Source organism: Caretta caretta, chromosome 6 (genome assembly GCF_965140235.1).
Source record: "Caretta caretta isolate rCarCar2 chromosome 6, rCarCar1.hap1, whole genome shotgun sequence".
In the NCBI taxonomy this organism is placed as follows: Eukaryota; Metazoa; Chordata; order Testudines; family Cheloniidae; genus Caretta; species Caretta caretta.
In genome coordinates, this window is record NC_134211.1 from 89,774,667 (window position 1) to 89,790,957 (window position 16,291).

Genomic DNA, 16,291 nt, shown 5'->3' on the forward strand with positions numbered 1-16,291 from the left:
AATACCCTTCCACACACATAGATAATGGACTAAGAAACATCCTACATAAAAGTGGGGGAGATGGAGACTGAAATGAAGAGGGGAAAGGAAAGATACATAGGAACATGGTGAGGGAGCAAATGACTGATCTAAGAGTGGTATGAGAGGGGAATCAAAGCCTGATAGCCAAAAGGAAGGGGAAACCAAGAATGAGAGAAACATGGATTCATTTTAGGGGACATTTGAGATTTTTGAGCTACCAGTACAATGGCGACGATTAGTTGCGAAGACACTTAGAAGTAAAACCTCTCCACTCAGTCCCCCTTTTAATATTTTGGAGCTCTCCCACACGATGGGGAACTGACGAACTATAAATGGAGGCTCTGAACGTCTGTCTCATTTATCTAAGATGTATGCTGTCTGAATTGTCTGCTTAATGTGATTACATAGGGCAGATCAAACCAGAATAGTCCAAGGGCTGTCTGAGAACATCCCCTAACACTTGCTAACACACATGCTACTTCAAGTTCACGGATGACATATTGTCTCTCTAATCTTTCACATAAACAATATCTAACTAGCCTTCTTTTGTATCGCTTAATTTCAAATTGGATGTTGTACTAAGTTTACCAGCCAGTGATAAGGTGACCGCTTGTTTTATCTTGATATATTCTGGGCTGATAGAATGACCAGTTACTCCCCAGTTTGTAGTTTAGTTCCTTTTGAATAGTAGCAGGTTTGGTGACAGCCTGTAGTGGCAGTCATGAGCCTGGCTCAGCTGATGTATTAGGGGCTGATCTCTCAGAAAAGAAAAAATCCCCTTCTCCTGGAAGGCAAGTGACAGAGACAGAGTGTTCAGCCTCCCCCTCCTTCTCTAGCCCGGCCTGACCTTCTGCAGCCCCTTGGTGCTTCTTGTTTTCTTATTTTTATAGAAAATCAATGTCCCTCCTGACACAAACAATAGCTCAGGAGCAGGAATAAATGTCGGAAAGCTGAGATCTCTGTCCATCACCTCTCACTTTAACTCCCCCAAACTATTTAATTATAAGCATGCTTTGCTCCAGGTGTTTGCGACAGTGAAATTGCTAAATGAGGACCATTTTAACCAAAGATTGGGCGATCAATAACACTCTATAGCAGTAGCTTGTCGGATCAATAGCATTCATTATTTCATGGTTAAGGTAAGTAGCCTCCTTTGCAAGTGGAGAGCATTAATCGGTGCTTACTGAACCTGAGGAAAGGCTTGTGTACAGGATACTCCGTTTTCCAGGCCTGAAATATAAAGGGAGAATAGGTAAGGATATCTTTCAATGAACCTTTGTACTGATACCGCAGGTAGAAAGCGTGGCGGAGTATGTATCTGTAAGGCACTGCAGGGTTTTCCAGTACTTTGAGGCACTGGCTGTTCTGTTAATTTGATTCGGAACTTGGTTTAATAATCCTTTTCCTTTCTTATGATTCCTGGTCCTATGCTTTAACTACTGTCCCTTTCTCATACAGCATGTTAGGGGATGGATGGCACAAACTTCATAAAAGGCTGGCTTAAAACTTGGTGTTAAGTTGCATGCTAGAATGTGGGAGGGACTTGCAACCTCTTCCATCTGTATGTTTAAAACTACCAACTGAAAAATGGACTCTAATGCACTGATGAAGGTTCAGACTTTCAGGTATCCAGTATAATGGATTGTCTTAGCTATTTACAGAACATGTTTTTTAAAAAGCAGTAATATGCTTCACAGCATATGGTTTTAGTGAGTACATACAGTTAATTGTGGATGGGGTGACACTCACTGTCCCTTTGCCTTGTGTCCCATAAAGTTTCCTGAGGATATTGGTGGCTGGTATAACCACACACCATGCTGTGTGATGTTGCTCTTCCAGGGTACATGGGGATCTTATCTAACCACACTGCTGAGATTATTTCAGATGCTGAGTTAAAGCTAGGATTCATTTCTCCCATAAGGCCCTGTAACCTGTGTGCAGGGTGGAAGGGGTATTGCTTTTGCTGAGAGATCTCAGAATAATGGAGGTATTGGATAATATGTCCTAGAAAAGATCGAATCCTAGCATTAACCCATCAAATACCTAGGATTGACATGAGCATGTAATTTTGCAGCACAATGTTCAGCCTTTTCAAAACTTTTTACAGACAGTTAAGTTTTCTACTCAGATTATTTTCCAAACAAATTCCTTCGTAAACTGTCTCCTGGAGCAGCAGCAGTGGCCAAGTTTAAAACTCAGTTTAACTGGTGGTTATCTACAGCTGCAAGCTATGTAGTACTGGTTTATTTGGATGAGTAGTTAGGGACTTGAGGCCTGGTCTACATCTAAACTTAGGTTGACCTAGCTATGTTGCTCAGTCAGGGCTGTGAAAAATTTCATGCCCTGTGTGATGTAATTAGGTCAACCTAACCCCTACTATAGATGCAGGTAGGCTGAGGGAAGAACTCTTCCATTAACCTAGGTACTGCCTCTCGAGGGGGTGGACTTACTACAACAACAACAGAATAACCCCTTTTGTTGCTGTAGTAGGGTCTATGCTACAGTGGCACAGCTGTGCTGCTGTAGTGCTTGAAGCGTAGCCCCTTATCCAGCCAAAGAAAGGAGAAGGCATTTATGTTCCATTTATGTTGGAAAATGGAAGTCTAAAAAGAAAAAGTTGTGGTACAATTGCCAGTGGCCATCAGGTGACCCGCGAGGGGAGCATTTAGCTTCATTTCTGTTGCCTGGTCGTTACCAGAGACGGGGATATCTGCAAAGAGTGTCATAATTATGATCGTTAGCCTTGGTGCCCTGACCTAATCCCATTTTTGATAATTATGTTCTGATAACCTAAAATTTCCTTTTTTAACTCGATACAGGATTCTTCCTAAATTGCATAGTGTTGTAGTGAGCTGTTAGACAGTTGACATGTTCCATGCCAGAGGCAATCATGTGTCAGTGATGAATTGATTCCCATTTTGTATGGTATATAAAGTACTTTGGGGTCCTTTTGGGATGAAAGGCACTGGCAAAATTTAAAAGATTATTGCTGCATACCTTTCAGCAGTTAACTGTGGTTGTTCTTTGCAGTGAAACCAGCAGTGTATGCAGCAGCAGTGACACTGGCCTCTTCACCAATGACGAAGGCCGTCAAGGTAACTACTGTCTTGTGATTTCCCTCTGGTGCAATATGGGAATTTCTCTTTTATATACTTATAAATGCAAATTCAAGGCAGTGCAGGACTAGAAATTGGAGGGGATCAGGATGTGCGGGGAAGGGAGAGTGGCTAGGAGTCAGAGGAATTGGCTCAGATCACAAAGGTGTTCCATGTGATTTCAGTTAAAATCATGCTTTTCTTATGGAAATGCCATGATATTTATCAAATGTATACAATCCAAATACTGGAAAGTGTGATATAAGGCAATACGTACGTTATTTGGTTCTTGGGGATGACTACTCAGACTTTTCTGCTTAGTTTCAGTGAGGTCATCATGAACTCCATGAAGTCTCTATCAATAGAGGTCAATTGTTTGTATATATATTACAAAAGTTCCCACAATCTGCTTGTCATACTCTGCAACACAGAAACATACTGGTCCAGAGAGCTCACAATCTAAGATGACAAGCAACATACTAAGCCTGGTGGAGATGCAACAACCAAAACATGTGTATTAGGCAGGGGAGAAGCAGTTCTCAGAAGTTTGTGGACTCTCACACTTCAACTGGTGTTGGTGTTGAATTTGTAACATACACATTCTTTGTCCAAGATTATTATTAGGTACTGGAGTTAAATACATGTCAACCAAAGAAACAAACACAAATGTTTAAACAGGGACTAAAAATCCCTTCCCCTCTCTATTGCTCAAATTCCAATCTCTTAAATCTTGTGATGTCATAATTTCATTAATTCTCCAGTCCTTGGCTGTGTCTACACTGGGAAAATGCGTTATGTTAGAAAATGTGTTAACTAGTATGTTTTGACTAATATGATGTCAAATGTGGTGTAGTACCTACTGTAGATAGGGACAGTTGCGTTAAAAATTACTTTTTTTAAAAACATGACTGTCTCTGTCAACACTAGTTGCCACTTCATGTTTGACATCATTTTAGCTAAAACATGTTAACACATTTTCTGAGATGATGCATTTTCCCAACATAGACAAAGCCTTAAATGTTCAGGTGCTGTTTACACTCTAATGTGAAAAACAAGCAAGGAAAAAATACCCTTTTTGGACAAACTCCTTCCAAAGCTTCTTTATCAGTCATAAAGAAGCAAAAGAAAGGGCACAAGCCCAATTGTTTTCCTTTGCAAATCCCTTTAAACTTAATGTTCTGTCCCAATCCCAAGTTAGTTAATTACATTCTGCTTCACTATATTTCCCGTGTAGTTTCAACTGGATACAGGTTTCTTCCCTTTTTGTCCTTTTAACTATTATGTTATTGGAACAGTTGGCATTTTCCACCCCAGGAGCAGCTGCATTTCATTGATAGAGGAGTGGTCCCTGTGTATAGTTTGAACATAAGTTTATAAAATGCTTTGGGATCTTTCAGGGTGAAAGGCACTGTAGGAGCAGTGGATGCTGATCTTTATTGTCTGTCTAATGTAGCAAGTGACTTTGAAGGAAATTGCTTGAGATGAGAGTTACTGAGCTTATGCTCTAGTGTCCAAAGTAGCTGACATGTTTATACACACGATCCTTTTTCCAGTGTTTAGGGGAACAGTCCTTATTTATTTTTTAAACATATTTTGGTTGTTAATTTCCGAATCCACTTCTGAAGCCTCCGTCTAGAGCACATGTATCAAATATATATAAAAATAAATGTCTGTATTTGTGAAATATCCTGATTCCAGGCATTTGCCTGTTGTTGTGGGTCATTTCGGGGGCTGATGTTGTGGTCTGGGCTGTTTGCTTCATTTGTCTAATGGCTGGTTTTCAGAGGGGATGCAGGACTGGCTTATTGTCTCAGGATGAGGTCTGGCGCCCGTACTGCACGGAGCTGCCTGTTCACAAGTTACTTTCCCAAGGAGAATTCTAGCCAGGCAGCTTTAACAGAATATTGTCTAGTGCAGTTCATTTACTAGGACACAGCTGTGTTAATTGCACTGGCTCTGCTTTTTGGAGACTTTTGAAGTGGTTGGTTGTTGCTCTCCCAGGCATGAGTGGACTGTGGTCTTGACAGGTCTTATGGAGTTTTCATAGAGCCAGCTGTATGGCACAGTTAATACTCATAGACCCTTTCTGTGCTCTAAGCCACCAGTCATTCCTAATGGCATGATATACTTTTCCTTGAAGCTGCTGTCCTCTGACTGTGGCTCATTCTTCCTGATGTACAGATTGGTAGCATGTGCAGCATTTGCTCCTCTTTCCCCCCATTTTGAGGGCTCCTTTGTAGTAGCCCATAATGCTTGTGCCAGGCCACTACACTTTCACCTCCCCTGCAGTAATTACATTGGAGAAAGATCCACACCTGTACATCAGGCACCACACAGCACTGAAATAATGTCAGTGAGACACAGCCACAATAGAGCAATAAAGCTGCCTCAACCTCCTAAACACCTCAGTAAAGAGGACCATCCAACAAAGAGGCCTTCATGCTGGGTGATGCTACGTTCTATGGGAAATGCTGCTTATGTCACTGTAGACTGAGCACAAGAATAATTGGAGCACTTGTTGAATTCCCTATAATTACAGTACTATCAATGAAACTTAAAATAAAACTGCTATAAAATGTAGGAGTAACTCCCAAAGAATCTTCAAGTGAATTTGGTAGTTTTTTGATGTGGAATATGTAGCATTTTGATGGTCACTCAGCGTGGTTGTTGGAGTAACTCTGTGCTGCTTCTCTAGGGGATGACGAGCAGAGTGATTGGTTCTATGAGGGAGAATGTGTCCCAGGATTCACCGTCCCCAACCTCCTGCCCAAGTGGAGAGCTGATCACCGGTCTGAGGTGGAGCGAATGGACTCTGGCCTGGAAAAACTCTCTGACTCTACGTTCCTTTTGCCTTCCCGGCCTGCTCAGAGGGGTGAGCTCCACAGGGAATGGGATGGGTTCAGAAGTGTGTTTGTGAACCTTCAAATGGCAGAGAGCAGATTTCATTTACAGAGATGCTCAACTTAAGCTGATATTAAAGTTGACCTGTTTATAGATTTTTAAAATATGCTTGCTTTGGATTATTTTGTTGTGCTCTGTTTTTAGACTGGAGCAGTCGGGACACTCTGCATGTACCTCTACAGTAAATGGAATTTTGATATTGTGTTTGATGTTATCTGTAAAGCAAACAGAAGTCTAGATTAAAGATGGCTGCACCACCCAAAAGAGAACGCTATGAAATGGTGAATCATCCTTCATTTCAGCTGCCTAACTTCTTCAGTCACCTTTTTATAATGTATAGATTTTTATCTGTAGCTCTTAGGTAAGTCTTCTCATGGAGAAACTGAGGCACAGAGGTTCTGACTTGTCCAAGGTCACACAGAGCAGAATATAAAACCCAGTTCTCATGACTCTGAATCTCATATTCTTCTAGGCGCTGGACCACAAGGCCTCTCATCACTGTTTTGCCAGGAGCAACCTTCTGCCTTCAGTGCTCAGCTTTTTCCTTTTCTTGGTTTTCAGGGTTTCATGCCCGTCTGAACCGCCTTCCAGGAGCTGCTGCCCGTTGTCTCAGAAAGGGACGTAGGAGGCTCGTTGGCAAGGTATTGCCTCTTCCAAGAGGGAAATTCTGTGTCTGCTCTGCTGGTCAGTTCGGAACTGCTGCTCTAAGGCAGCAGGTGGATTATTTTGTGCAGAAGAACCCTGTACGGTGGTCTGTCACATACTACTTTCTTTGAAAAATAACATCCAGCTGAAAACCAAATAGTTAAGACAAGCAGCCAAAGAAGGTGGGAAGATGGAGGGTGAATACAAAGGGAGCTATATTGGCAGAAAGCTTGTTCGCGCTTAGGGGGAAATGACAGCATTGATGTATCTGGGAGAGCTGTGCAGATTCAGACCCTGGGAGGCAAAGACTGGGAGCTTAAACTTGATGTTGGAGGTGAAGACAAGCCAGAGTTTTGAACAGAGAAGCAACATGGTCTGATTGGCAGCAGAGAATGATGATTTTAGGTGCATCATTTTGGATGGCTGAAAGGACAGGAGGTCAGAGAGAAGGTTCCACTAATGAATGCAAGAAATGAATGAAATTAATTGCAAGAAATGAACCCCTGGCCAGGATTACAGCAGTTGGCATAGAGAGAAAAGAACATATATCTGTTACAAAAGGAGAGACAGGATTTACCACAAGCCTGCATGTGGTGGGAAAGAGGAAAGCCACGTCGGTGTGGGGACAATGGGGCGGAGAGCGGAGCTATCAACCATGATGGAATAAGGAGGCTTTTGGGGATGAAGAAAGGTGAGGGATTGGATGTTTGTTGGTGGGACTTACTCTGTATTCTTGGAGAGACTGCTTTACATTCATTGATGAAGATCCATTTTCCCTGCCTAAGGACTGGTGGGGAAAGGGTAAGACCTCTCAGCTACAGAGAGGAAGCCCTCCCACTTTGTGAGGATAACGCCTCTAATGATTCAGAGTTTGGGGTGTGTGTGTCAGGGGTGCAGTTCCTCTCCCTTCTCTATTAGTCACACTCAACAGCTCCTGTTCTTCCCTTCTTCAGCCCATTCACCTTTAGTTGTAGCCAGTATTTTAAAATAAGAGTCCTCAGTTGATGTGAAATCTGCTTTGAGCAGGGCTCTTCAGGCCACCTGCAAGGGCCTGTGCCTGTTGGAGGCTCCTCTAATGATCCCAAATGAGAAGGATAATATTTACTTGTTTAATTCATCTTCATCACCTTAAAGGGATCTTTGTCATTTCCAGCGGAGGTCACTGCTCCCCCTCCCCGTTCTCCCTCTAAATTGTAATAATAAATAATGAGTTTCATTCAGAGCTCCCCGCCAGCGAGCTGCTAATTACCCAAAGTACGGCTTGTAATTTACACAGTAATAAACCGTAAATTTAAACATTACGGCACTTTAAGTTAATAATTTTCCTGCTGTAACAAATAGCCCATCTTTGTTCACCCCTGCTGCCGCTGCTGCCTCCCCTAAACCTCATGTTCATTTGTGCCCAGGCAGTTTGGCATAAGCTCTGGAGAGTCTGGCCTGTGAAGCCTTCTCCCCTCATATCTGGAGCCTGACCTACATCTCTTTCCCCTCCCCCCACAGTGAATTTTTTATGGCCAATTGCTATGTGAAGATAAACAGCCTGATATTTAGAGCCTCCTGTATGAATGTGTACAGGCAACAAACATGGGCTTTGGTCAGAACCAAGCTCCCAAAGCAATTCCTCCCTCCTGGAATGTGCTTTTACTCAACTGCTGCAGGAGTTTTTACTGAATCTGCTGCTTTTGGACAGTCCAAGCTCCCACACGGAGCACTTCAGTTGCCTTCTCTGTGCTGGTGAAATTCCCCTTCCTGTTGTGTCCCCCTTCCCTCCCCCCCCCTTTTTTTTTTTTGTGTGTGCAGTGCATGTTGTAAAGTAGGGAGAAGGAGAAAGGTTCAGTTTTGTGAGAAAGAGGAGCTGTCGGTTCTACTTAGTAGGAACCATAGGAACTCCTTTCTGCCTGAGCTGAGTCTCCTGCCCTCCTCACCTAGCAGCCTGGAGTAACTGCTTACAGAAGCCTTGCGTCCCTGAGGGGATTCACAGACCTCACAGCCAGGGTCAGAGAGGTTACTCTGGGAAAACAGGACCTTGAATATATTTGTGGTGTCTGTGCTGTCTGCTTCTTGGAGAAGGAGGGGGAATGTCTCAGATGAAGCTTTTGCCTATTTTTGTGTTTCAGGAGACCAGCTTGAGCACTCTGGGCAGTGAGAGGATGAGCCACATCATTAGTGACCCACGTCAAAAAGAGTAAGGACCTATCTGCTACTGATTATGGTCTAGCACAGGGGTAGGCAACCTACGGCATGCGTGACAAAGACAGCACACGAGCTGATTTTCAGTGGCACTCACACTATCCAGGTCCTGGCCACCGGTCCGGGGGCCTCTGCATTTTAATTTAATTTTAAATGAATTAAACATTTTAAAAACCTTATTTACTTTACATACAACAATAGTTTAGTTATATATTGTGGACTTAAAGACCTTCTAAAAATGTGAAAATGTATTACTGACACGCAAAACCTTAAATTAGAGTGAATAAATTAAGACTTGGCACACCACTTCTGAAAGGTTGCCGACCACTGGTTTAGCACTTTGAGTAGGTGAAGGGGAGCGTGAACTGTGCAATACCTTGAGACTGCCTCTTTCCATCTGCTCACTGGGACTGGACGGAGTGACGACAAAATAACCTGTGAGATGGGAGATAGTTGGGTCCAAAACTGACTTGTTACTCCCTTCTGCCCTATTTGCATTTGCTCATATCCCCCCATTATAGGTCTGCCCCAATGTATGGCTACGGCATGCTATCCCTTTAATTACACTGAACCTTCCTCCTTCTCCCTCCTTTACCACATGCACTTCACAGATCCATCGGTCCTTAGCACAGCTTTAGAGGACCCTCTGTGCTCATTATTGAGTAGCACTGTGTATGGAGGAGCACCATGGGAACAGAGCTGGGCAGTGGAAGTGATGCTGACAAATCAGCAGCCAGTTTGGCTTCTCCACAGATGCAATGTTCTGCATTTCCCTCCCAGCTCCTCCTCCTAATCATAACCAGTACCATGGGTGATCAGGGTGGGTTTCCCTGGAACTGCCACTGTGGTGGTTTGACAGGTAGGGTGGCTTTTCCTGATCATGCTGCAGTGAATTCAATCTTCACTGGCTATCGGCATCCAGATTCACCTCCTGCCTACTTGGCTCCCTGTGTTTAAAACTTGTCATTTTGAGTATGAGTCCTGTCAATGTTTAATCTCACTTCCTTTTTTCTCCATCTCTGTTTTTTTCTCCCCTTTTCTCTGTTCTCCCTCACCCTCCCGCCCCCTTGCTCCTTCCTTTCTCTGTCTCCCATTCCATCTTTCCTCCCTCCAGTTTCTGGTTACCATCGATGGGGAAGAGAGACTGCAACCAGGTAAGATGGCTCTGCTGTTCCCTTTTTTATTTTCTCACTTGGTTTCCTTCTTTCTAGAAAGAACAAAGTGCTGGCTTCCGATTTCCACCACATTGTGGCCTGTGCACATGAGGTAAGGCAGTCCCAGCCCTTCATCTCACTCTAACTGACATCTTCTGGGCTTCTAGTACGTCCCACATGCCAGGGTCATATGGGCTGTTGGTACTGAGTACCTCCCTGGGACCCCAGTCTTCTCCTGAAATCTCCCTCAGTCCGACTGGTTGTTTAACTTTCTCCCTGACAGTGAGCTGGAGGGAGGGTCGTCTTGGCTGTAGGATTCTCTGCAAACCCCATGAATGGGACTCTTTCTCCTTTTAACCCTTCACATCCATCCATTTTGGGTCATGCTTTTTTCCTGGTGATCCTGTAGAGGAAGAAAAGCTGTTGGCCTGATTGTAGTTAAATAGCACCAGACCAGGGAAGTACTGGAAAGTGATGGGGCGGGAGAATAGTCACCCCCTCTGTTTTCCATCACCCCTACATAAGTGCACATTGTCAAGTCTTCTCCAATAAGTGTATTACGTAGATCAGATTCAGTGACAATTGGCTTATCTAGCCAAAGCAGAAGAGCCCGGTCTCTGTGACTCTGCCAAGGCAATGGGCCTCTTCCTGGGTGCACCAGTACTGTCTGGTTCCTCACAGCAATAGTGTCTCCTTCTGTTCAGTGGTCAGATGCTCATTTTGTTTCACAGACACTGATGTTGAATGCACCTTGTTTTTGAAATTGGATTTCAGTTTTACTGTCTCAGATGGCTCTGAGTGAGCATTTCATGTCTCCAGGGCGATAGAACTACTCTTGAGGCCATAGTGTCCCCTGCCTGTTAGAATAGCTCTCTAACATTCAAAATACATAATGCTCTGAGTGTCAGAGTGAAGACTGACTCTGTAGACCTTGAGAGAGCCACAGGAAATGCTGCTCTTATGATGAACTTAAATAGCTACAAGGAGTCACTGGAGGTTTGTCCCCACAATTCCATTGTAATGTTTGTCTGACAATAGAATAATGGTCATTTAAAGGAGACGCTGTCTGATAATTGACGTTTCAGAGATTATAGCATCTCTTCAGCCTGTATCAAGCCCTTTGTTTATAAAAGGTGGCACTGAGTTCTGGATTCCTGAGTGGTGTTTATAGCCAGGGTCCTTTCATAGCTGAAGGATTATTAATTTATCATTTCTTAAAAGCACAAGCGCCCAGTTCTTTGAAAAATGTCCCTATGGGTGCTCCACTTGAGATGCACATGCGCTGCGTGTGCCTTTGATTGGAGATTTTTTGATAGCAATGCCTGTTTGATCCACATATGCACCCTAGCTATCCTCAAGCCCTGTACTGAGGATATATAGGTCTGTGACAGATGAACCACCCCCAGTTCCTATAGCAGAAATATGCAGTGCTGCTACATGGGCTTCAGTTCACATCTTCTCAGGACACCATGTTTTAGTGAATACCTCAAAGGAAGATGCTGCCTTTGGTTCTGCAATTCTGCAAACAATTCTAGACTGGGTTCCAAAGCTCTCTCCTTCAGAGGGAACTGCTCAGGAGATATGTCAAGTGGAGCCTTCTCTCTACTTTGGCATCTTTGTGAGACTTTGCAGTAGAGAAGGAACTGATGGCAGTTTGTTTGTCACAGCCCTGTATGCCCTCAGTATGAGCCATTACGATAATTAGGGCACATGCCCGGACCAAACAGGCACTGCTGCCAAAAATCTCCTATTGGAGGCACATGCACATCTTCTGTGGACACCCATGGGGGACACGTTTCAAAGACCTCCAGTTACTCTACAAGGTAAGTTACCGCTTCTTATTTTAGGATAGAGTACCAGAGATGTATCTAGTACTTTATAACACACACAAAAATAGATTCCTTGCCCTGAAGAGCTTCTAGGCTAAGTTGAGAACAAACAGGAGGAGAGGATGATGATGATGCATGTGGTTACTTGAGAGGTTAACGCAGGCATCCAGAGGGTAGCTAGCAGGATGAATTCTGCAGTCTGTTTCCAAATTGAGTAAATGTTGCTTCATGTCATCATGTGGTTGATTAGTGACTGTTCAATTCCCACCCCTCTCTTAAAAAGATTTCCAGGGTTGTGTCCTTCAAGATAAGCTGCCCTTAATAGAGTTGATGGCTCTTAGGCTCTTCCAGTGTCTGCAGCGTGACAGAAGATCATGGACTACTCTGAAGACCAGAAGGAGGGGGATGAACATCCATGTTTCTCTGAAATTGGCTTAAAAAGGGTCCATGATGTGAGAGACCTTGCTAACTGGGGGAGGGGGGGGGGTCTTTAATACAGCTAGTCCCTTTGCTGTGGAAGCAATGGGGAGCTCTCTTTGAATTGAGCCTTGAAATTGAGTTTTTGGGAGCATGGTTAGTCTTCTGGTAATGAATCTGCTCCACTGATCCAAGTGTCCAACATGAGGAGGAGTTTTACTGCATCTTTACTTGTATTTATGGAAATGACTTCTATCCTTAGACCCAAGGGCATGGGCAGGAAGCTCTCCCTGGGGGAGGTGGACTCTCATCATGGAGTGCAGCAGTCCCATATAGGGCTCCCTGAATATGCTCTTGTTTACCCTGTTGCTTGTGTGCTGAGCAAGAGGAGCAACTCCTCTGCAGAGTTGTTGCCTTGAAAGAGGATAGTGGAAGGGACAGAATCAGATATCACTTGCCCCCATTATTTGATGGTGTGTTGGAGCAAGTCTGTGAATACTGCGTGAGCCAATGTGGAGAGTGGATTTGAGCTGCTGCATCTGGAAATTGTTCCTTTAAACACTGCTTAAATAATCTCTCTTGGACTTTCCAGTTCAATCCGTTATCTCCTTTGTACTCTCTGGATGTTCTTGCTGATGCCTCCCACAGAAGATGCTCACCAGCACACTGCACTGCCAGGTAATCCCCCTGCTTTGCTCCTATTATGAGGATTGTCTCATTTCCCTTCCTTTGCCACATGTCTGGTTCCTTCAGTACTAGCAAGCCTGTGGGTTAACGCTCTTGGAAACCTGGGTTCCAATCCTGATAAAATGTACACATGCAATAAGTTTGGTCTCCACTCAGTTGCCAGTGGGCATGCAGAGTAGTGAGCAATAAGGTTCTGGGGACAGAACGTGGTCTGGGTTTGAAATACAGATTGGACCTCTGCCACACAGTGCCCAGTAATACCAAGATGGTGGGTTGCTGTAGACCATATGAAGATATAGATGGCCTTATCCTTGCCTATTATTAGAATTGGAAACCAAACTGCAAAGAAGGTGGCGGTAGGCTAATGTGCGTTACTGAGGAACCCTAAGATCCCTGAGTATCTGAAGTGGGTGTCCTGGACGGTTAGCAGACTTGGCAGTAGATAAACTGAGATGACTTTGTGACTGGTGATATCTCTGTGCTGTGGGATTATGGTGAGAAACTTGGGTCAGGAATGACCAAGAGTTCAGGCATGTTTGAGTTGGCATTGTTTGGTTCGAGGGGGAAAGGTCATGTGCTGTACAAGTGCCTTCTGCTGGCCACTATTAAATCTGATTGAAATGCTGGCCTCACAGAGGTCACTCCAGCATCTTCCGCAATTGTTGCTGTCAAAGTGTAATGCACCTTTGCACCCTTCTTACTGTGTGTGGATGAAGCCTGGCCAGGGAGGGAGCTCTACTTGTGTTCTTAAAGACAGATTTATTCTGAAGGAGCTCTCCATACGTAAAGCTTCAGTTTCCTTTCACTTGTTAATTAGTAAATAGGGCATGAAAAATATTCTAGGGTTGTTTGTCTAAATGAAGGCTTGGCATCTTCCCAGCTCAGCCTCTCCTCCCACTGGCTTCTGCAGGGAATTAGTGATGTTGCACCATGATGTCATACATACAGGTCTGTGACTTCTGCATAGGACACGGCAGCTGGAGGAGCAGTGACAGGATGAGAGTAAAAAGAATCCAAGAGAATACTAACCAGCAAACCTGCTTCTCTCAATGGTTCTCGCCTTCACATTTGCCTTGCACCCCTGTAAACTTCACCATGAAGCTTGGAGCTGCATCTCTACATAGTGCAGTGAGCAGGTCCCTTCCGGTGCACTGAGTATATGCCCAATGCTACAAGTGGAACCAGCCATTCCCTGTTCTCCCTATAAAAAACAAACCTGTCTCCTGCTAATAAATCCAATCAGGAAAAAGCTGATGGCACCTAGCTTGGCCAGTGAAAGCCCTGCCCTGCTCCCAAAGCTACTGGGTATGGCCGTGTCGAACAAGGGTTTTCTGAAGCAAGTGTGATCATTGGGGTTTCTCATTTCTGCTACGTGAATAATTTAGTAACTAATGGATGGGTGTCCATGTACCCTGAGACCTCTTCTTCAGAAACTACTGCCCGATTTCAAAATATAAATCTCATGTGCTAGCCCTTTAATCCCGCCTCTTAATCTGTGGTGGTGCGTTGCCATGTGCTGTTAAACAACTGGCTTATCCACTCTAGAGGTGCCTGCATTTCAGGGGCCTGCAATGAGGATGAAGTGGTTCCAGTATATAGTGTGAAAAGTGCTTAAAAATTCTTTGGGATGAAAGATGCAGTAGAAATGAAAATGCATGTGCAGCTCCATGTACCTAGGTAAGACTGAAATCTTTAGTGAAAGGTGTTTCACTTTACCTAAAGGTGTTGCCAAAGATATAAAAATGCGAGCACGCTTTCACAAACTCCATTATAGAAAGGTCCCCGCAACAAACAGTTGCTCTTTAAAGCCAAGTTCTCCTTTAACCCCTTACAGAGCCACTAAAAGGTCCATAAACAGCTTTCGTAAATCCTGGCACGAGGGTCAGACAGTCCTGTGAATCTACTCATTCACTGCTCTAGTTATCAAAATCTCCCAGTGTTCCAGGTTTGGACCCAGCTGATGTTGTTATTGTAAATTCCAAATAATCTTCCTACAGAGGTGGCTTCTATCTGTCTACTTATCAAATGGCGGTGGGAAAACACAGGGCATAGGAAGAAAGGTTAAAGAGAGGCTGAGGGAACTGGGATTGTTTAGTCTGCAGAAGAGAAGAATGAGGGGGGATTTGATAGCTGCTTTCAACTACCTGAGAGGTGGTTCCAGAGAGGATGGTTCTAGACTATTCTCAGTGGTAGAAGAGGACAGGACAAGGAGTAATGGTCTCAAGTTGCAGTGGGGGAGGTTTAGGTTGGATATTAGGAAAAACGTTTTCACTAGGAGGGTGGTGAAACACTGGAATGCGTTACCTAGGGAGGTGGTAGAATCTCTTTCCTTAGAAGTTTTTAAGGTCAGGCTTGACAAAGCCCTGGCTGGGATGATTTAATTGGGGATTGGTCCTGCTTTGAGCAGGGGGTTGGACTAGATGACCTCCTGAGGTCCCTTCCAACCCTGATATTCTATGATTGATTCTATGATGTCTGGTTAGACATTAGCCTGTCCTGGCGGTATTGTAGCAATGTACTGGATGCCCACTTTCAGCGTGGTGCTCACTGTGCCAAGTAATACTGCTTCCCTCTGTTCAATTTCTTGTCTTTTTTACGATTGATGACTGCCTTTGGAAAGCCTTTTGCAAATGTATCTGCTAGAAACCCAGTTATCAGGTGGAGTTTGTTCTCTTTTCCCTTGTGGAAATGTTTTCTTCGCCTCCCTGGTGGCTTTTGGTGCAGTTTGTCTGACTGCAGTGCAGTGCAGTGAGTGTTTTGGAGCCCAGTGCTTCATTTAAACAGAGCTGCTGGCCCGAATGCTGCGTGCACAGCTGTGGGCATATAAGAAGGGCTTTTCAGTGTCAAGGAGAAGGTTCTGTATGGAGGGTTCCTTGGGAAGATACCGTTGAAAGGCTGTATAAATTGTACCATACAAGATTTCCTTTCTTGCTTTATGTCTGCGATGCAGAGAGATTTCATTCAAAGTGTCTGGGCAGTACTGGGGATTTCACACCCATCTTTAGAAGCGGTTTTGTGTGTGTGTGTGGTGACTCTGTTATCATTAGTGGTATAATTTTATTTTGCAAAGCGAGGAGAGTTTTCTGCTTTCTTGCAGCTCTCCCCAGGGATAGTTGGTGTATTAATTTGCTGTATTGCCTCCTGGCTGTTCCCAGGCTGTTTTTCCTCTTCATCATGGAATTTTTAATGGCCCTGCTGCCTCTCGGGAGGTGTGCAAGGAAGAGTACCTCCGGGATCACTTCCCTTTTTTCACATGCCTATAATTACTCTCCTTTAAGAGCACAAAAGCGTTTGCTAATCATGCCTTGTCTGTTAAGGTTTCCACTTGACGATGCAGCCTTTTAGAGGCAAG

The 16,291-nt window shown here is 44.1% G+C and overlaps 1 protein-coding gene across 10 annotated transcripts in view; it reads left to right on the top strand.

Moving 5' to 3' along the window:
- GPATCH2L (G-patch domain containing 2 like) overlaps positions 1–16,291 on the top strand; it is a 47,098-nt gene that overhangs the window by 4,704 nt on the left and 26,103 nt on the right. For 6 of the 10 annotated variants that reach the window (XM_048855564.2, XM_048855565.2, XM_048855561.2 and 3 more), the window contains exons 3-8: positions 3,052–3,116; positions 5,812–5,988; positions 6,579–6,658; positions 8,780–8,847; positions 10,064–10,118; positions 12,845–12,930. In XM_048855564.2, the coding sequence (XP_048711521.1) occupies positions 3,052–3,116; positions 5,812–5,988; positions 6,579–6,658; positions 8,780–8,847; positions 10,064–10,118; positions 12,845–12,930 (531 nt within the window). Of the gene's footprint in view, positions 1–3,051; positions 3,117–5,811; positions 5,989–6,578; positions 6,659–8,779; positions 8,848–9,966; positions 10,119–12,118; positions 12,238–12,844; positions 12,931–16,291 lie in introns of those variants that run through there. The other 4 variants (XR_012669005.1, XM_075129792.1, XM_048855563.2 and 1 more) reach the window with 4 other exon arrangements.